Source organism: Equus asinus, chromosome 2 (assembly GCF_041296235.1).
Source record: "Equus asinus isolate D_3611 breed Donkey chromosome 2, EquAss-T2T_v2, whole genome shotgun sequence".
Lineage (NCBI taxonomy): Eukaryota > Metazoa > Chordata > Mammalia > Perissodactyla > Equidae > Equus > Equus asinus.
The window spans coordinates 112,173,783-112,196,126 of NC_091791.1; the positions used below are offsets into that span (position 1 = coordinate 112,173,783).

Below are 22,344 nucleotides of genomic sequence, written 5' to 3' on the forward strand. Positions count from 1 at the left end.
TGGTCCTCCAGGATGACTGACAGGAGGGGATAAAGTATAAATTTTGGTATGTTTGTCTTTATACATAAAAAGTGGCATGAGTTTCTTGCCAGAGTTCTAAATTATGACATCACATAGTTCACAATTTCTCTTCTTCCTTGACACATTCAATTAATAAAAACCCAACAGGTGCAGCATTACAACACATAGCTCCACTCTCCCTCACCGCTTGCTGGGTCTCTAGCACATTTTCCTTCCATGGCCTCACGATGGGCCTGAAACAGGAACCCCTAGGCGGCATCTCCCTGGCCTTGTGTGTAAAACAGTTCACAAGACCGCAGAACATTTCCATTTCCTTTGTGCAGGATTATCACATCCCTCTAGTGGGGGAGGAAAAGCAAGGATTTTTCATTAATTAAAAAACATTATTAGACCAAGTGAAGAGAAAAAATAAATCCCAACATTAAAACTAACTTCATAAAGCTTGAATTAGGCTGCCAAAAAAAGAATCATCACAGCTCAGCTTACAGCCAAGGGTAGGAGCAGGACAAACGCCCCACGTCACTCACATATCTGATGTATATAAGACATGTCTGGTCAGCCAGGCTGTGGGGAGAAGTGCCTGCTCAGGCCACCACCCAGTGAGAGGCCCAGAGGTGTGTGTGTGGGCAAGAGGGATGCAAAGGGCCAGCAAAGGCTTCCAAGGGTCTCACCTCTTTCACCTGCTCCTCGCCTATGACAGCTTCTCCATCAGCACAGTGGCAGGAGAGCAAATCATACAGGATGAAGCAATTCAACAGAGACAAAGCCTACGCCTCACAAAGGCAGGGTGTGAAATGTGCAAAGTGGGGACCACTCGGTGAGGGGGCAGCCGCTTCCAGGAGGGATGAAGCCTGTTTTGCCAGATTCTTCTGCCTTAAGAGTCGCCTTTTCTCCTTGTGTCCTCCTCCAACGTGGGGATCAGCAGAACCCCTGTGGTGCCATCCTTTCTCCTTCCATAGTGGCCCAGCAGAGGCTCAAGGGAGGGTCCCTCAGGTGTGATTTTTAAAAAGTGAGTTCATTACCTGTGCCATCAAGCCCCACCCAGTGTGGAGGAGCTTGGTGAGGCCGCTCCCCCTCAGGGTTCAGGACCACCTTAGAATGAAGGCAAGGGAAGCTCCCCCTTGCCTATGTCAGCAGGACCCCTTATAATGTGAAGACATGGTAAACCTGAGAACATGTTGGCTTCTTGTGCCTCAATCTTTACTGAAAGGTCAAGGGTGTAGTGGACATTGGTCATTCTGGACTGTCCAGCATCCCTCCTCCCTGGCTAAAGCACACCAACCCCTTTGGAGACCCCCCACAGACGTTCCTGTGGGAAGTACTGTTGCCTCCCCTATGGAAGCCCACAGGACCAGAGCCTCCCTCACCCCCTTGCAGTGGGGGTAGGTGGGCAGGCCACATGACCGAGGGCAGGACTCAGAACCAGGAGCTGGTGACAGGCAGCTGGCTGAGAGGGAAGAGGACTTGTCACTGACCTCTGCATGGTGTATGTGGCCTCACCATCTGGAGCCACCTGGGGTGCTGCCTGTGTTCCAACCAGGTCCTCCAACCTCATGGCATCCCTGCATCTGAAAAATGCCCTTTTCACTTGTTCCTCACAATCAGGCATCTGTCTGACGAGATGGGCTAAGGCAGACCGGGCAGGGTACAGGAAAAGTATTTTTCACAGAAGCCCGAACTCCACCCAGTACCTCAGAGGTTCCTCAAATAAGTTGTTCAAATTTAACCCTGCAATCTATTTTAAACTATTTTTAAAATAGTAATGAAAACATTTACAACAGTGGGTTACCTTTGGTGATGTATTGACAGGGAGGCGGCACGAAGGAACCTTAGAGAGGGCTGAAAACATTCCATATCTTAATCTGAGTAGCGGTTCCACTACTATGATTGCACAACAACATGGGAGTACTTAACGTCACTGAGCTGTCCAGTTAAAAATGGTTAAGATGGGGGGCCAGCCCCGTGATGTACTGGTTAAGTTCGGTATGTTCTGCTCATGCACAGGTTCATGGATTTGGATCCCAGATGCAGACCTGCACCACTGGTCAGCCATGCAGTGGTGGCGACCCACATATAAAATGGAGGAAGACTGGCACAGATGTTAGCTCAGGGCTAATCTTCCTCAAGCAAAAAGAGAGCAAGACTGGCAACAGATGTTAGCTTGGGGTTAATCTTCCTCAGCCAAAAAAAAATAATAAATAAATAAAATTAAAAACTGGTTAAGACAGTAACTTCTATGTTAAAAAACCACACTCTTTACTCTGTGGAAGTTATGCCCTAACTAAAACAAGAAAACAAATAAAAAACACTATTATATACTAAATTCTGAAACACTGGCAGCCCCCAAGCTTTCCTAGTTATTTCAAGGTACCAGATTATCTCATTTTCTGCAGAACTCAGGACACGGCCCCTCTTGCTAGAGCTGGATCCTGAGATTTGAAGGCAGCTGTTCAAAATCTCTTAGCATTGACAACCACATATCTGTTTGATTCAGATTATTTTTCCATTCTATGGAATCAAAACAAAGTACAAAAATAAACTGGATGCTAGAATGACAAAACTATAGAGGCGGAATACAGATAAGTGGTTGCCAGGGGCCCAGGAAAGGGAGTGAGGGGGAGACTCTACAAGGGCAGCCAGAGGGAGTGGCCTGAAGGTGAGGGACCAGTTTTGCTCTTGACTGTCATGGTGGTTGGATGAATCTATGCACGTGATAAAATGTCACTGAACTATAGGTGAAAACACACAAAAATGAGTTCATGCAAAAACCAGTGAAACCTGAGTAAGATCTGTAGTCTAGTTCATTGCATTCTGCCAATGAATTTCCCAGTATTCGAAATACACTATAGTTACATAAGATGGTACCATTGGAGGAAGCTGGGTGATAGGTACAAGAGACTTCTCTGTACTATTTTGGCAACTTTCAGAGATTCTATAATAATTTCAAAATAAAAAGTAAGAAAAATACGGAAGTAAATTGGATGTTGAGACTGCTATAAGACTGCTATACCCCCAACTTTCGAAATTTTATGTTCATCAAATCATCCATTGTTCTTAGGGACTGACTTGATAATATGTACAAGTAAATTATGACATATTAAAACAAATGTGTACTAATAAAACACCACATAGGTTTTCTGCCTTTTGTTTTTGTTGTTTTTAAGGAGGGGATTCAGTTTCTTTGTAAACGCTGAAAATCACAGAGGTATTGGAAAGAGCATGCAATAGGGAAGCAGGAGCCGGGGCTAGTTCAGCCCTGAGCGAACCACTATGACAAAAAGAATCAGTACACCTGGTCCATGGCATCTAAAGACTTTCATGTTTAGAAAATGAGACATATCCACCCAGGAGGCCACACGAGGACATAAGATGTCCCCAAGAATATGTGGCTAAGTGTCAAATGAGTAATGTTATGTATTGAATTGTGCGCCCCCCCCACCCCGGCCCAACCCGGATTCATAAGGTGAAGCCCTAGCCCCTCATGTGAATGTATTTGGAGACAGGGCCTTTAAAAAGGTAATTAAGGTTAACTGAGGTCATAAGAGTGCAGCCTAATCCAATATGACCGATGTACTTATAAGAAGAGATTAACACAGAGGGAAGACCACGTGAAGACACAGGGAGAAGACAGACATCTGCAAGCCAAAAGAGAGGGGCCTAGGGAGAAATCAATCCTACTGACATCTTGATCTTGGAATTCCAGCCTCCTGAACGGTGAGGAAATAAATGTCTATTGTCTAAGCCATCAGTCTGTGGTATTGTTATGGTAGCCCTAGCAGACTAATATAAGTTAAGATGTGGTTCAGAGAGGGAAAGAAGATAGAACTAGCTGCCTGCTCTTGAACAGAGGGCTTGAAATACAGTACATAATCACAACTAATGGAAGATATGAAAGTTATTTATTCAAAAGAAAAAAGTCAGCTTTAAATCATATGAAAAAAACCCCATGTGGTGAGATGCATATTGTTCAGAAACTCTAGAGTTCCTTCACCTGCATTCATTCTTCATTCCTTCATTCAACCAACCAACAGTGGTGACTGAGCCTCTCAAGCCCTGGGCCAGGTGCTGAAGGCTAGGATACACAGGTTAAAGCCAGAGCTGTCCTCTGCGTAGTGCAGTCTTTCAGGAAACACATGAAGGCAAGGGCAATGTGACGGGTCAGTGCCTCCCCAGCGGCAAGCGGAGGGCACAGGAGGAGCATAGAGCAGAGGCCCCTCCCAAGAAAAAGTACAGTGGCCATCAAAGCCAACTTGTGAACACTGCAAAAGAGCAGTGAGCCTTTGGGATAGCACATGCCTTGGCAGCTCTGTCAATAGACAGACACCAATACGTACTAGTCCTCTCCAGCCCCAACCAGGCTGAGATGTGTGTCAGCTATCCCTCCATGGAAGCCTATTTCACACTGCATTTGTCCAGTTATTCCATTGTGGAGACAGCCCCCAAATAATGAAGCACAGATTGGTTGATGGGTTGGTTGGTTTTTGATATCTAGCTCTCAGATTTGTTTATAGGATTGATGAAATATAATAAATAAAAAATCACTTTGTAAACTCTAAAATGTGACAGAAATGCTAGCTATCATTATACTAGATTTTGAAGTGCCTTATAATTCTCCTAGTTCAAAATGACCATTTTATGGATTATGAAGATTTACCCAAGGTTGCCCAACTAGTAAGGGGAGGAGCCAGAGCAAAGGCTCAGGATTACCCACTGCTAGGACTCCATGGAAGCACAGGATTTTAACATTTGAATTCCACAACATACGTATTTTTCAATCCTATACTATTTTGCTTCAATTTACCTATAATTCTAAGCACATTTAATTTAGAATTTTGCTCTTGGCAATGCAATATTTCAACCTTCCGGTGAATAAAGGTTTGTGCTATAGCAAACAAAACTGGAAACCCTCTTGGTGTTTCCTCTGTTAACCAAGCACCCTATTCCTACACTCAAAGAGGGGTTCCAATTTGAAACATATGAGAAGTCAAGAGCAAGCCAGATATAAGTGAGGATAGGAGAGAGAGGAAAATGGCAAGTGAAGGGCAAGGTGGGGAGAAGGAGAAGGTACAGGAGCGGGGTAAGGAGAGGAAGGAAAATGTGTTTTCCAGCACTGCACGTTGGCATCACCACTGTCTGAGCAGAAAGCAATGAACCTGGTGCCAAGGCTAGTGGAAGAGATAGTCTTACATACAATCATACTTCACTTCTCAGGACACTTGGTAAAGATCATCCACATGCACAAAAATAAACCAGTGAGCTTCTGTCTCACGACAATCGTGTAACTCAGAATGCTCCGCCTCCTCCATTGGTGACCAAGAGGCTCAGAGCCACATGTGCCCCCAACCATAGTAACTTTGGGGCAGCCTGGTGGCTCCTCCACTGGTTTAACTTTTCATATCTTCCTTATTAACCCATTGTCTAGATATGTCTTCTTACATAAAAAAGTTGAAAATTTTTCAGGGAAAAAAAAGTAAAATAAACTCAAAGACTCAATTTACAAAAAAAAAAAGAGGCAACAGAAAATGTAGAGCTTGTAGAGCTGGACAGCTCCTCCAGACTGGAAGTGTTATCAAGAAGTCTCCAGATTATCAGAAGGTATATCAGTCCCTCAGATTATTATTCTAACTCTAAGCTTACCAACGGTATCGCAGGGTTCATCTTTGTGTACGCAGAAATCTGTCCTAAAAAAAAAAAAAAAGACATAATCAGGGATATGCAGTACCCCCAAGAATAGGAGAAGGAAACACTGTCAATTAATCTTGATTAGTCACCCTGCCCACAGCAATGTTACTGCTTTAATGGTCATAGGTCATAGTGAAAAATAACAACTAGCAGCGTGTGCCAACAGTAACCCATCCACCACATTTCCAATGGGTAGGCCCAGTTGCTCCGTACAAGACCCTCCTTTCACAGATAAACTATTCCATACATAACACTCAGTTGCTGGAAGGACTCCTTCCAACAGCGGGAAAAGTTTTGGAAAATGTTTGCCAAGCCATTTATCAAAAACAATTACTAGTCAAAATCATCAAACCATACTGACTTCCCCAAGCATCTCGGGCAGCAACTGGTTTTAGATACTAGAACAACTACGTATCACTTATACAAGAAGACAAAGAAAAGTTATCTCTACAAGTTAGACTCTTTAAAGCTCCCCAGGACCCCCAGGTGTGTGGCTATGGATAAACGAGACAGCAGAGATGCTTAATACCCGGTCCAGTCCCAGTTCTGTGGGTACACAGGTCTCCCTCTGGCCTCTTACGTGTAAAACAAGGAGTCTGGACCCTTATTTTCCAAAGCCAGAGCATTCCTATGCCTCCTTCCATAAGTTCCTACAGTCAGGAGATGACCAGAGTGCCAGCTGGGGCAGTGCCCTTCCTGGCACAGGGTAAGGAGAGTAGTGGCCTGGCCCAGATGTGGCAGCTCCTCTGAGGGCCCCAAGCTCATCGTCTCATAGAACCCTCAGGGGGCCAGCAGAAAGCACCCACTCACCTGCAGCTCTCTGAACACACTCAAGTGCAGCTTCAGGTTGAAAAGGCATATTCTGAAGCTACCTCCTCTAATTTAAAAAAAAATCTTCCGGGACAGATGAGGCCAGATAGATGAGGTTGGCACTAAGCAAAGTTGTGAAACTATGTGGCAGGTGCTACATGGGCCACACCTCCCTCCCCTTCCCTCTGTCAAAATCTGTTGTCAGGGAAGGGTCTGACCTGCCTCTCACACTAGGGACAATGATGAGAAGCTGAAAAAGGAAGCCTCAGGAATTGATTTTTCTGTCAAAGATGACCTTTTCGAAGACTAATTAACAGGAAGGAAGCAGCACTGACAGAGACGAAACAAAACAAAGAAAATCAGGGACATAAATATGCTCACTAGTCTGCTATGTATCTAATCCCAGTCCAACATTCTTGATCTGACACTCTTCCCATTTGAATGTTTTGGGCGAGACACACACACACACACATTGACACAAAGAGAGGGCTGGCCCATGACCTTGGTCCAGGGTTTTCCAGTGTGAGCATCTGAATATATTGAAAGCTTCATCCCTTTGCCTCGCCTGGGCAAAGGCAGAAAGCACGCACGGCCAGAAGCCCCACAGAAGAGAAGATGGTGCCACTCAGCAGGCGGAAGTGGCCGCCATCCCGGAGAAAGCCAGCACAGCCCTGTTGGCTGATGGGCGCTGTGCGTTCCCCCATCCATGGCCTCTCTGAAGGGACACAGGTGGGCTCAAATGATGGACCCTGTGGTGCCACATGTTGCTTCTCCTGAGGAAAAAGGAGGAGGTATGGTCAGCTCACGGAGGGCCAAGTTCAATGGGAGGCCCGGCTTAAAAAGGTCAGCCAAAATTTAAGTCTTCTCTCTTCTTCCTGTTCAAGGTCCTTTCTCAGAAAAGGAAAAGTAAGCTATCTGCCTGCAGGAGCAGCTTCATCTCCAGGTAATACAGCTCCCACTGCAAACTCACGCCAAACCCATACGTAGGGGCTGCAGGGCTGGTTTAGAGAATGAAACAAACAAACAAGCAAAAAACAAAAACAGGGTCCAGAGGTAGCTCCCCAGTCTCTAAGTACATTCAGGTTCCACTGTTCGTTCCTCAAGAGAAGGAAGACTATGCAGATCTCTGTAACAGGGTGGCCTTCGTGGGTGTTTGACCCGCGCAGTCGCACATGCTCCTCACTTAGGAGCCCCCCACCACCCAACCTGGCTTAATGCTCTGCTATCACTGTCTTAAAATTCTTAAGTTTTTGAACATGGGAGTCCCACATTTTCACTCTCCACTGGGCCCCACACGTTAACTTTGCTAGTACTGTGCATGACCTACAGCTGGGGTATAATAAATTCTGGCTCCTTTATTAAACGACTGACATATATTTCCAGACCACTTTCAATGTGCCCTGCAAGCTTACTGGTGGTTGTGACTCTCCCCAGTGTTTGTAGATCTGAAAAACTAACTTTATGGTCCTCAGATACTCACTGAGCTCTCACTATGAGCAAGGCCTGCAAGAGGCCCCCTTGGTCAGAAGGTCCAAGGGAAAGCAGTTCCTAGGGAGCTGGATGGAGTTACATGGGAGGGGAAGGTTGAGGGACAGCTGGAGGCATCCCCATAGTCCTGGCCAGTCCTGCATGTTTGTTCCGGTGTTTCCTGGGAGCGCAGACCTGGGTGTGGGGGGGCATCCCCCTTTCCTGGCTTTTGGGGGAGATGCAGAGCCAATAAAGCTTTGCCAGGTGTTGACAATGCCTGGAGACCAGTCCTCTGTATGGGCCCTATGTGGCCCCCAGACTCAGTCTACTCAAAGGTCCTTTTTAGCCCCAAACACAGCTACAGCTGCTGGAAATCCAGCTTCTGCCGCTTCTGGCTCAGCAGCCTCTGCTGGACCATGATGTCATGCTCACGTCTCCACAGCTGGCCATCTGTAGGGTTGGTGGGTGTCCAGGAGAATACACTTTCAGGCTCAGCCGCAGCCCACAAAGGAAAAAAAAAAAAGAAAAGAGAACAGACCCTTGCAGCAGCCAGTCCCGGTCCCAGGACCCAGGGACACAGGCCCCTAAACACTGCCTGGTCTGTGCAGCCTCTGATTAGACCCTCAGCTCAGATTACTCTGGGAGGAAAGGACTGCTTCTCGAGAGCAGCAGTGTCTCACACCCAATTTCCGTGCAAAAACATCAGCCCATTATTAACCCAACCTAGGGAATTGCAGCTCTCCACCTCTAATTATTAAACAATGCTTCTTGGCCAACTCAGCTTCCAGTCCTGACTCCAACGCTGCCTCCCTGTCCTTGTGGGAGGTCTTCAATTTAACATCTGTGAGAACCCAGAGGATGGGATGGCCACCGATTTGTTCAGCACAGCAGCTCCACAGCAGCAGGTGAGAGGAATCATGATTGCTCAGGTAGCTCATGAGCTGTCAACATGAAATGGAGAAAGAAAACACAGGCTCCTGGGCTGGCTGCAGGTACAGTCCAATCCAGGAGGCCTTTGCATCAGCTCTGGCTGCAGCTGAAGAAATCTTGCTTTTCCAGGCCGCCAGACATCCCCTCCCCAGCACCTGCACTCAGAACCACCCTCCTGCAATCAGGCACCACCCCCCATGTGCTTAGTTAAAAAAGAACACTTAAAATTTTTCATTGTGGTAAAATACACATAAAATCTACCATCTTAACCATTTTTCAGTGTACGGTTCAGCAGTGTTGAGTACATTCACGTTGCTGTACACCCAATCTCCAGAACTCTTCTCATCGTGCAAAACTGAAACTCCATATCCATTAAACAATGCCCCACTCCCTTCCCTCCTCAGCTCCTGGCAACCACCATTCTACTTTCTCTCTCTATGAATTTGAACACTCTAGGTACCTCATATGAGTAGAATCATACAGGATTTGTCGTTTTGTGACTGGCTTATTTCATTCAGCATAATGTCCCCAAGGTTCATCCATGTTTTAGTGTGTCAGAATTTCCTTCCTTTTTAAGGCTGAACAATATTCCACTGTATCTAGACACCACATTTTGTTTATCCATTCTTCCATCGATGGACACTTGAGTTTCCTCCACCTTCTAGCTATCATGAGTAATGCTTCTATGAAGATAGGTGTACAAAATATCTTTTCAAAACTCTGTTGTCACTTCTTTTGGGTATAGATCCAGAAGTGGATTAATTGGATCATATGGTAGTTTTATTTTTAATTTTTTGAGGAACTGCCATACTGTTTTCCACAGCAGATGCACCATTTTACATTCCCACCAACAGTGAACAAGGGTTCCAATGTCTCCACATCCTCGCCAACACTTGTTATTTTCTGTTTTTTTGTTTTTATAGTAGCCATCCTAATAGGTGTGAGATGTAAAAAAGAATATTTTTATGCATTTTATGCAGTGTAGTAAATAAGCTGTTAGGAGGCAGGAAAAGGAAAAAGAAAAGAAACCCTAATGGGCAGCATTCTCAGGCTGAGGGTCACTCATGTCTGCCGAAGGCATTTTGTAAAAGGGCTAATCCAGAAGTTTTGTCAACATGAATTTCAGTAACATTTATTGCCTCTGGAAAAAAAGGCTATTCGTTCCCTTACCAAAACCACTTTAAAAAGTGCTTTCTCCACCCAGACAAGGAAGGAAATAACTTATTATTTTTATTTTTAACAAAACACCAGAATTTATATATTTTATATAGTATTTATACAAAGCACTTTCAAAGTAGTGACCTTAGAAGTTTAGCTGCATATTCCAAAGATGATATTATTTAGAGCTCCTCTCTAGTAAAAGTCTTTAGACTTTATCTAATTATCATTTGGAAAATGAGTCACATTAATTTATAGTCACACATAGACACGGTTCCCAAGGACTCCTGCCTGCTCCCCAAATCAAATCTACCACAGTCCTCAGGGTGTTTTACAGAAAGACCTAGAGGTTCCAAAAGCCATTTCAAAGCGACTTGAACCATGGCGGCCTCTTGCCAGGGAGTGTGGGGGCCAAAGCTGCTGGGGGAGGCGGTACCTGGAGGTTCCCAGCACTCACTGAGATGGGCAAACCCAGATCCAAAGCAAGAACCAGGTCATGCTCGTCTCTTGTCCTTGGTGCCTGGTGGTGCACCAGCTGTATTGTAGGCAATCAGAATTACTGAATAGACCTCTTCTCAAAAGTCCCATTATACATATCACATCCTGTAGAAGCAGTAGATGTTCTCATCAGGGATCAGTGCGTTACAGAGCACATTTTAACCCTTTGGGGATGGCAACTGATGAATCATCGACAGGAGTGATGAGGCATCTGTTTGGTATTTGGCGGTGGCAATGTGCGTGTTCTGGGTTTTTCAAGAGGGGCAGGCTAGGGAGCTGCATTGCCTGATGCCTGAGGCTGAGGTCACAGAACTTCCCAAGCTACCTTTGGGATGTCAGTGGGCCAGGAGCTTGTAGTATGCAGCCCAAGAGATGCAATCAAGGAGGCTTTCTGGGCTCAAAACCAGTCTTAACTCTTCTTAGAAGGGCAGGCTGTCTCCAAGCTAACGACAAGGTAAACTGTCCCCTTTCACGACTTCACCTCTGAACTCGGAGAAAAAGAAAGCATGTAACTTGGCAAGTAGTTTCCCTAAATTAAAAAAAAAAAATTCCTTAAAATTCCAAGTTGATATATTCACAGCCACTCTAATAAAATTTTGGTATTTTAATCTAATGGATTCAATTATCATGAAACATTTCTGCATGTTTTCTAATGGGGGATTTTCGTATGAACACATAACACATTCTATTTATATTACTGAAGCAAAGCAACCAAAGAAAATCAGCTTTTCTCAGAGAGGTGTGGGACACAGGGAAAAAATGAAATTGCCACATCTATACGTGTTGTGGATTGAATTGTGTCCCCCCCAAAAAAAGTCCAAGTCCTAAGCCCTGTACCTGTGAATGTGATCTTATTTAGGAAGAGGGTCACTGCAGATGCAATCAAGTTAAGATGAGGTCACACTGGATTAAGCTGGGCCCCAATTTGGACACAGGGAGAATAATATGTGACAATGGAGGAGAGATCAGAGCGATGCATCTACAAGACAAGGGATGCGGAGAATTTTCAGGGAACCACCAGAAGTTAGGGAGGAGGAAGGAAGCACCCTCCCCTCAAGCTTTCAGAGAGAGCAGAGCCCTGCCCACACCTTGATTTCAGACTTTCGGCCTCCAAACCTGTGAGAGAACAAATTTCTGTCATTTTAAGCCACTTAGTTCGTGGTAATTTGTTACTGCAGCCCTAGAAGACTAAAATAACATTGCTGCTGCCTGATGGAAGACTGCCTTTGGTTTCTATTGGCCCCTGGTTCCCCTCTCAAGCTGGAAGAGGAAATCCAGCTGTAGTCTAGAAAGAAGCTTAGCTCTGTGCTTCAAATAGAGCCTCCATGTGAATTCCACGGGCATCTCTGCCCAGTGCTGTCGTCCCAGAGTGCCCCAGGGATGGGGCTGTGCACGTCACACACGACATGCCTTGTGTAGACTTCCTCTCATAGAAAACCCGGGGTATCTACTCTCCCTCAGGAGTGTGCTTCTGCCAGTCTGGAAGCAGCCTCAAACACAGGCTAGCTCTTTCCCAGTGAGCATTCTATTTTCAGGGGAGAAGTAGTACATGAATTTTCCTGGAAGTTTGAAGACTCTTGGGTAACCAGGATTGCAGTACTTTTATATTAACAATAACAACAATAATGGCTAATACTTATTGTGTCCTTTGGGCCAGGCACTATGAAAAGTGCTTCTCATGCTCATTTAATCCTCACACCTCGGAGGTAGGTACTATCATTTATCCCCATTTTACTGATGAGGAAACCAAGGCTCAGACAGGCAACCCAAGGTCTGACTTCCAAGCCTGAATTTCTAGCAAATTGCCCTCTTTCTTCTCCAATGGGAAATGTCTTTTCCCTCTCACGTTTTCAGCTACAGGCCAAACCCTGCTTTACCTGGTCACAAATACAGCAGCATCCACCGGGGGCGTATCGTCCTTCCCTCCTGGAACCTGATTGTTGCCGAGGTACCGGGCACCTCCATATTCCTCATTCTGCCAGTGACAGAAGCTCTCCAGGGACCGCTCGCCATGATGCCCAATGGACAACTTGGCCTAAAAGAAATCAGGGCGCAGTTAAAGAAGCAAACACCCAGGGAAGCCAGAGCTTATGTTCAGACTACAATGTGGACCCTAAGGTGGAGACAGCTGCTCAAAGGGATATCATTCACTGATGTGCTTCCCCGCAACACAAACTTAGTGCTGGTAGATGGATGCAGAGACTCAGAGAAAGGCCATCAGGGACCTTATTTGTAAGTTCAAATGAAGACTACGTTATTAAAGAAAAGCATTCTTCTTTCTGGCAACTGAACAGTGTACCCAACCAAGCATCGGTCCCTCATTCTCACATTCACTGCTTGACTCTGCAGGTAACATTGTCTTGTGGGAATGCACTCAATCAAAAGACCAGAAAATGATGCTACAGTGAATCCAAATCTGGCCTGAAGCTCAGGTATAGCTCCAGAAGGGTAGCCATGGGTCCGAAGATCTTACCATCAAGTCTTTGCACATACGTGAGACATGCCAGTACTGAAGGAGGGATGCACATGGGCCCATTGCTCAGGGTTCCCTTGAGATTCTGAGCAGATTATATGCACACCAAACTTTCAGTAATGGTACCTTCCCTCCTCTCCCCCAACATCCTGGCACCTGGCCCAGGGCACACTGTTGCCATCTGCAAAGCCAGGGAGCACAGATAAGACAGACAACCACCTGGACACCTCCTCAGCACTCAACAGCAACTAGGAAGCTAAGACCAGTTACGTCCTCTATGTGCTCTGAAGGGTGCCAATGAGGACTTACGGGACGTTGTCGTAGCAGGACCAGCTTGGTAACTTGAATGTTAACTTTAATTCCAAGACTTTGGTGCTGAAACATATTGTATACCTATCAAGAAAGAAAAAAGAAATAGATAAAGACGTAAATATAAAAATTTTTAAAAGTACATTGGTATCCTGGATGGGATCCTAGAGCAAAGAAAAGATATTAGGTAAAAACTAAGGACATCTGAATAAACTATGGACTTTAGTTATTTGATATTGGTCCATTAGTTATAACAAGCATACCATACTAAGGTAAGATGTCAGTAATGGAAGAAACTGTATATGTGAATTCTCTGTACTACCTGTTCTAAAATAAAATATAAATGAATACAAATTTATAAGTAAATCATAAATATAAATTCTATTCATTAAAAATATTAATTAAAAATTAATATTAAAAAACAGCTTATGCTCTTCCAGTACCCAAAAAAATCTAAAGGAGGAATAATTATGTGAAATTCAAATTACAGTGTTCATAGATAAAGTCTTATTGGCACAAAAAATCACACATATGTGAGAAATATAACCCAGATTTTATTTAAAAGGCCTTTTCAGACCAAAAAACTCCCATAAATATGAATTCCCCAAAAGAAATATGCATAAGATAGAAAACTCTCGAATCACACACACATGTATGCATACATACATATACATACACATAAAGCTAAGCTGGAATCAGTTGTTTTAAAAAAAGGTATAAGACAGGAGGTTCTGAAAAAAAGGAACGGATGGTAAATGATTCTGGCAGAAACCTCAAACCTTTCATTCTGGGCTTTTACACAGGAGACTGAAGGGGATTTTTCTGAAGGGGAGGGAGGGGGTCAGTGCCTGTGGCCATCTGCCACAGTCCGTATCATGTGCGTCAGTCTGTATCATCTCTAACAGTCATCATAATCTGTTAAGGTTGGTATCTCCACTGCCCTGGGCTCATCGAAATAAAGCCACCTGTTCAAGACCCACGGCCAGTAATAATGATGACCCCATTTCAAATCTAGCCTTGTCCAGTCAAAAAGACCATTTTCTTTCTTTAGTCCCTTAAGTCCTCATTCTAACCAAAGTTTGTCATTGAGATAAAAAGTTAAAGCAACAGAAAAGGCTATGTCTCTCTCAGTTTTGCACCTCTCGTTGGAGGAACTTAATTATAAGGATCTCAATATCAAGAAACCAAAGGAAAGCGTTTTGAGGGGAAGAAAGAGAAAACCTCAAATAAGGCAGAGGAATCAAAGTTGATGCAGATGGAAAAAAAGCCCACTGGATTTGAGGACCCTCAAGTCATTATAACCCGCCCGATCTCCTTTTCCATAATATGGAGAAAGCAGGAGGCAGGGAGGTACGTTGGGGAAGCTGATGAAGGTGGTAGAGTAAGATATAGAGCAACAAGGATGAGAACCTTTTGAATATTCTTTTATTTTTATTGAGGCAATACTTTTATACGTTTCATTATGTCCCGGTTTTTTGTCTGTTTTTTCCAGTTTTATTGAGATATAACTGACATATAACATTGTGTTAGTTTGAGGTGTACAACATGATGTTTTGAGACAGATAGATCCCAAAATGTTTACCACAATAGGTCTAGTTCACATCCTCACATAGTTGCAGTTTTTTTTCTTGTGATAAGAACTTTTCAGATCTACTCTCTTAACTTTCAAATATATGATACAGTATTGCTAACTATAGTCATCATGCTATACATTACATCCCCAGGACTTATCTTATAACTGGAAGTTTATACCTTTTGACTGACCCCCACTTTCACTCATTTCCCTACTTCCCGCCTCTGGTAACCACCAGTCTGTTCTCTGTATCCATGAGTTCTGTTTTTTAGATGCCACACATAAACGAGATCATACAGTATCTATTTTTCTCTGTCTGACTTATTTCACTTGGTTTTGAATATTCTACTTGTTTTTTTCTGATAGACATAATCTAGAGGGAGGATTTTCCAGTGGGAACATTAAAACTTTTCCCAGTTGGTGCTGTGTTCACCCGTACACCAGCAGCAACATAAAGCAACAACCACAGCAGAGGGCACAGCCACGGTTAATTCAGGCCACGTGAAGCTGGACACCGTGTCTGGCACACAAGCGTCAGAAGCCAGGCACGCACAGTGTGTGAGCATCTGTGCGACAAAGGAATTAACTGTGTCATTGCTTGCATTTCACTCTTTAAAAACCATTATTAAAGCAAAACAAAATCTTTATGTAATGGAATATTCTTTCCCACGAGGAAAACCGGAACACATTCAGTTGTTCTGTTCTCACTTTTTCTTCCCCCAATTTTTTCCCTCAAGAACAAAACAGCAGTCTTGTTTTTTGTTTTTTTAACACTAGACCATCCATAGGCCAATTCTGAAGTCATGTCTTAATTATCTATCCCCAAACCTGGGTGAAGAAGGGGAAAGCACATAATTTTTTCCTTGTTTTGATATTTTGAGAACCACCCAATGGCTATAATTCAAATTTTTCCAGAAATATTCAGCATTAGGATTGGGCCCAAACTGGAAAACCTCAATTCAAAACATGAGAATTAGGAAGAACGAAAACTTGAAGTTGGGAGGGAGAAAATTCAAGTCGCACAGGGTTTCATGGTGCAACCTACACATTGCCTGTAATGTTGACACCAGCCAAAGACATTAAAAAATATTGTAAGTTTAAAGAAGTAACATAGTTAAGCAATTCTCAGTGGCATTCTGACATGCCACATCAAAGAAGCATAAGGAAGCTGCATGGAATGATGAAGTTTCAGGATGAACAAAAGTACAGGAAAAAACTCCCCTGCCAGAATCTCCCATTTTCTCCTCACTGGGCTGATGACACTTTCACGCATTTCATACACCACTACCCCAAAGGCTCAGTCATTTCCCTTGGAGCAAATGCACAAAAAAAGACGTGAGATGGAGGGGGAGCAGAAGCTTCATGCTCCAGGGGCTAGGAAGGAGGGGAAGATGGGGAGTTGTTTAATGTGTATAGTTTTAGTTTTGCAAGATGACAAAGTTCTAAAGATTGATGGCACAACAACGTGAATATACTTAACGATACTGAAACGTACACTTATAAATGACTAAGATGGTAAATTTTGTTTTGCATATGTTACCAAAATAAAAATTTTAAAATTAACACACAAAAAAAGCTTCATGCTCTCAACAACGTTCTCTGGTAAGCTTGTAGGAAGGCATGGACCCTGATGTGTAACTGGGAAAGCAGGTATGGGAGCCTGACCATGGCTACAATGCCTTGTCACCTGATGTGAGCTGTACCATGCTCCCAGAAAGTTCCACAGGGAGCAAGGCAGGGCAGACATAGAGGACCTCCCTCAAGGCCCAGCGCCAAGCCAGGCCAGCCAGATGAAAATCCGACAACAGCCATAAAACACAAAGCCGCAGGCCTCAAAGACATGTAGCAAAGTCTCCCCACCTTTTTTTCCCATGGAAATTCACACTCAGGAGAAGTCTCGAGGTGGCAGCCATCTGATGCTTAGGGAGACACCTGGCTGGGCAGGGGACAGCACAGCCAACTGTCTGGAAATTCTGTCTCCGGCATCCAGCTCTGGCTGTGTCCTGGCAAATGTTCAGAGCCCTAGCTACTTTGTCACATTTCCTTGGCAGCCTAGGGGCCAAGCTGAGTGGACGCTCTATCAGCAGCACACTGTGGCTGTCCTGGCTGGGTGACCTGGGGACACGGTCAGAGAGGAGTAGAGAGGAACCAGAGAAGGAGCAGGTGATGGGGGCACATGGGGAGGAGCTGTTCACAACGCCAAGCAGGGTTTTCACAGAAGCACCACCTACCTACGTGACTCAAGGCCTCCCCAGGACAGACCAGGACTGCAGATGACACTCGCGCAGCACATACAGTGCCATTCAGACTCCCACACAGCAGGGGGCGATGTTCTCTAGCACAGTGCCACTCAGAGGGGTCCCTGAAGCAGCAGCACCAATATCGCTTGGGCACTTGTTGGAAATGGACATTCTGGAGCCCAGCTCAGACCCACTGAATCAGAGACCCTGCAGGTGGATCCGGCCATCTGCATTTAACAAGCCCCCAGCAGTTTCCCGCTGATGGCTGCCCAGTATGAGAACCAAGGAGTGCTCTAACACCTTGCCAGTGTCTCTGGTCACCAGAGAGAGGCTTGCTGTCTGTTTCGAATGATAATTGAGTAAAATTAACGTCATGTTTCCTCCAAGCAGAACTTGCCTGGAACGTCCCAGGTTTTCATTCCACTCCATGGTTGTTAAGGAAGCTAAAAACAACCAAAGCTCTGTCAAGTGGCCCCATTTTCCAATTTGGCTGCTCAAACCCAGGGTTTCTAGTGTCAGCACCACCTGTTTCCGTCTGCAATTTGTTCTTTAAAAGATTCCTGCTCTTGTGTCACCACCACCCCCAAACAAAGGAAAATCAAGTTATGTAGGTAAAAAGGCACGACAGCACATTTTGAAAAACAAGAGCCGAATCCAGAGCACCCCCTGCGGCTCGCCTCCTGCTGGAAGACCTGGCCTGGCGGAGGCTTTTCTGTCCGTGTGTATGTGTGCAGGTCAGCAGTGTGCCAGGGACACAGAGCCCGGAGCTGGATTCCATTTCCCTGGACAAGAGCCAGGCAGAAGGATCTTATATAGCACAAATCAGTACAGGCCACTCTTCTGCTTAAACCTTGCAGCAGCTTCCTGTTGCACATGCAGCTAAGCCCACCCTCCATGCGCTGGCATACCAGCCCGCAGGGCCCACCCTCCGTGCCTAGCGTACCAGCCCGCAGGGCCCACCCTCCGTGCCTAGCGTACCAGCCCGCAGGGTCCACCCTCCGTGCCTAGCGTACCAGCCCGCAGGGCCCACCCTCCATGCCTAGCGTACCACCCTGCAGGGCCCACCCTCCATGCCTAGTGTACCAGCCTGCGAGGCTGGCTGGCTGGTGCACCTCTCATCACACCCCCACCCTCCCCATCACCCACCAGGATCAGCCTCTTTCTGTGCCTCTCCCAAACACCAGACTGACCCCCAGTGGCTGGCTCCTTAATGCCTTCCCTTCTAAGTGGAAGGTCACTCCTCACAGAGGTGTCCCGGGACGCCTCAGTCATTTGCTATCACCTGGATTTTTGCATAGCAGTTTATAAAATCTGCACACAAATCTTACTGATTTGTGTGTTGAGCACTGTCAGTCAGTCCCACTGCATGAGCTCCACGAGGATGAGACCTGTCACGGTGGTCCCTACTCTATCCACAGGCCCTAGAAGAGTTCCTGGCACACGTCAGGGGCCCAGTCAATACAGTTGACTGGAATCAGTGAGTGAACCTCTTTCTAATTTTTATTTTTAATTGCAGTAAAATACAAATAACAAAATTTACCATCTTAACCATTTTTAAGTATGCAGTTCAGTAGTGTTAAATACCTTCACATTATTGTGCTCACATCCATGGAACCCTTTTCATCTTGCAAAACTGTACCTGTAGTCATTACACAACTTATTCTCTCCTCCCTGCAGAGCCTGGCAGCCACCACTCTCCTTTCTGTCTCTCTGAACTCGACTACTCTAGGCACCTCTTATAAGTGGAATCATAAGTACTTGTCTTTTTGTGACTGGTTTATTCCACTTAGCAGAATGTTCTCAAGGTAATCCATGTTGGAACATGTGTCAGAATTTCTTTCCTTTTTAAGGCTGAATAATATTCCATTGTGTGTGTGTACACATATACATACCCCATTTTGTGTATCTGTTCATCTTTCAATGGACACTTGAGTTGCCTCCTCCTCTGGCTGTTGTGAATAATGCTGTCATGAACACGGATGTACACATATCTCTTAGAGACCCTGCTCTCAATTCATTTGTGTCTACACCCAAGAGTGGAATTATAGGATCACACGTCATGTGAGCGAACCACTTATACTCTAGCCTGTACAGTGGCTAGACACTTTGCTGGGATTCTTTTTCTTTCTTAGCTAAACAGCATCTATTGCTGTTTTCACTGGGGAAAATTCCCCCACAGGGTGAGCTCTGAAAAAAGGCAGGGACCCTCTTCCCACTATAGAAATCGAAGGAGGTACCAGCCTCATTCTGGCCTGCCACAGCAGCCCTGGAGCAGGCCAGTTCCTAGGCACCCACCTAGGGCCCTGATGCCTGAAGGAGAGGCAGGGTAGTGGGGAGATGTTCCCAGGATACAGAAGTGGCAGGAGGTCCAGCAGTGCAAGATGAGCCCACACTCCTGGCCATACCTTGGACTTGCTCTCTTCTGCTGCCTGGCCTCCCAAAGGCCTCTGCCCCGAACACTCCCCCAAATTCTGAGCCTGGTAACCCAGCCTTCCTTTTAATTCCACATACACCTCCAAAAATATGATTCCTTTTCTACTTCAGTTAGCCCAGATTCAGTCTCTAATCAAAACCCCTGACTGATGCAAGAACCAAGCTCACTGCTCCATGGTTTACAAAACTCCTTTCGTCCCTGTTTGAAAATGGGACCACTCGGCATGATGCTAGAGTTTTTTGGTACCTCTTCCTTGCTTTGCAAGTCCTCAAAAACGACCAAAACATTTCTGCTCTCACAGCAGCCATTTCTTCACCAACTCTGAAGTCTAATGGAACAGGGCTCAGAAGTGAAGCCAATCATAGCAGCCAGCTGTTCTCTCAGTACAGTTCTTTCTCATCATGCTTGTTTTATCTTCTGCATCTTGATACATCCTCCTTGAAGGACAAGATGTGAGCTGAGAGGGGCTGAAGGAGACCACCCATAACACAGGGGGCTGTGTGGGAGGTGTAAATATGTAATTACATTTATGTAGAAACACTTTCTATCAGAGTTTAGGACACCACATCTGTGTGAGATGCTTGGAATACAAAGGCTTTTCAGAAGTAAGTTAATCAAGGAATTCTAAAAAGAAAGCCAGTGTTTACACGACTAAATCCATTGCAAAAGATGTTGGTAGATGGCATTAGTCACTCATTTACGAGTTCACAGATTCCACGAATATTTTTCAATCATCTCCTGCACATGTAACAGGCACTGGGTAAATAATGGTGAAGGTGTACACATAGTCCTACCTTGATGAATTTACGGATGGTGAAAAGACAGCTAATAAGTGGAATGGGTTTTTTTAATTGTGTTAAATATGCATAATACGAAATTTATCATTTTTCACATTTTTAATTGTACACTTTAGAGGCATTACATTGTTGTGCAGCCATCACCACCACCCAGCTTTAGAACTTTTTCATCTTCCCTAATTGAAACTCTGCACCCATTAAACACTAACTGTCCATTCCTTCCTCCCTCCAGCCTCTGCAAACCACCATTCCACTTTCCATCTCTGTCAATCTGACTACTCCATGCAACTCATACAAATAGCATCACACAGTATTCATATAGTATTTGTACTTTCGTGACAAATGTCCTCAAGGTTCATCTGTCTTATAGCACGTGTCAGAATTTCCTTCCTTTTTAAGGCTGAATAATATTCTCCTGTATGGAAAGAGCATATTCTGCATACCCATTCATCTTTCGATAGGCACTTCGGTTGTTTCCTCCTTTCGGCTATTATGGATGACGCTCCTATGAACATGTGTGTACAAATATCTGTTCACAACACTGCTTTCACTTCTTTGGGATATATAGCCGGAATTACTGTGGAATTACCAGATCATATGATAATCCTATTTTCACTTTTTGAAGAACCACCACACTGTTTTCCATAGGAACTGCACCATTTTACAGTCCCAAAAACAGTGCACAAAGGTTCCCATTTCTCCCCATCCTCACCAACACTTGTTATTTTACTTTTTTTTAAAAAAAATAGTATCCTAATGAGAGTGAAGCGGTAGCTCATTTTGGTTTGGATTTGCATTTCCCTAATGATTAGTGATGCTGAACATCTTTTCTTGTGTTTATTGGCCACTGGCATATCTTCTTTGGAGAAATGTGTATTCAAGTCCTTTGTCCATTTTTGTTTTTTGTTGTTGAATTTTAGAAGTTCTATATATATTTTGGATATTATCGGATATGTAATTTGCAAATATTTTCTCCCATTCTGTGAGTTGCCTTTTCACTCTCTTGATAGTGTCCTTTGATGCACAAAAGTTTTTACATTTAATGAAGTCAACTTTGTCTATTTTTTCTTTTGCTACCTATGCCTTTGGTACAACTTATACCCAAGAAACCATTGCCAAATCCAATGAAGCTTTTCCCATATGTTTTCTTATAAAAATTTTATAGTTTCAGCTCTTATGTTCAGGTCTTTGATCAATTTTGAGTTAGTTTTTTTAATATACTGTTAGGAAAGGGTAAAACTTCATTCTTTCGCATGTGGATATCCAGTTTTCCCAGCACCATTTGTTGAAAAGACTGTCACTTCTCCATTGAATCGTCTTGGCACCTTTGTTGAAAATCATTTGACCATATATGTCAGGGTTTATTTATGGGGTCTCTGTTCTATTCCATTGGTCTGTATGTTTGTCTTTATGCTAGTACGACAGTATTTTGATTACTATAGCTTTGCAGTATATTTTTAAATCAGGAAGTGTGAGCCCTCCAACTTTGCTTTTCTTTTTCAAGATTCTTTTGGCTATTCAGGGTCTTTTGAGATTCCATACCAATTTTAGGATGGATTTCTCTATTTCTGCAAGGAAAAACGTTAGGATATTGCTAGAGGTTGCACTGAATTTATAGATTGCTTTGGGTAGTACTAACATCTTAACAATAAGTCTTATAATCCATGAACATGAGTGTCTTTCCATTTATTTAGAGCTTCTTTAATTTCTTTCACCAATGTTTTGTAGGTTTTAGTGTACAAGTCTTTGACCTCCTTGATTAAGTTAATCCCTAATTATTTTATTCTTTTGGATGCTATTGTACATGGATTGGTCTTCTTAATTTCCTTTTTGGATTGTTCATTGTTAGGTACAGTAGTCCCCCCTTAACTACTAGGGATATGTTCCAAGACCCCCAGTGGATGCCAGAAACTGCAGATAGTACTGAACCGTTATATATGCTATGTTTTTCT

The 22,344-nt window shown here is 44.2% G+C and overlaps 1 protein-coding gene across 5 annotated transcripts in view; it reads right to left on the reverse strand.

The window, feature by feature from the left end:
• The window catches only part of ADAMTS17 (ADAM metallopeptidase with thrombospondin type 1 motif 17), a 339,534-nt gene that overhangs the window by 242,807 nt on the left and 74,383 nt on the right, over nt 1-22,344 (reverse strand). For all 5 annotated transcript variants that reach the window (XM_070496410.1, XM_044762847.2, XM_070496403.1 and 2 more), the window contains exons 5-7: nt 13,349-13,432; nt 12,444-12,601; nt 5,659-5,702 (exon numbers count right to left, since the gene is read on the reverse strand). In XM_070496410.1, coding sequence (XP_070352511.1) covers nt 5,659-5,702; nt 12,444-12,601; nt 13,349-13,432 — 286 coding nt within the window. The remainder of the gene's footprint in view (nt 1-5,658; nt 5,703-12,443; nt 12,602-13,348; nt 13,433-22,344) is intronic.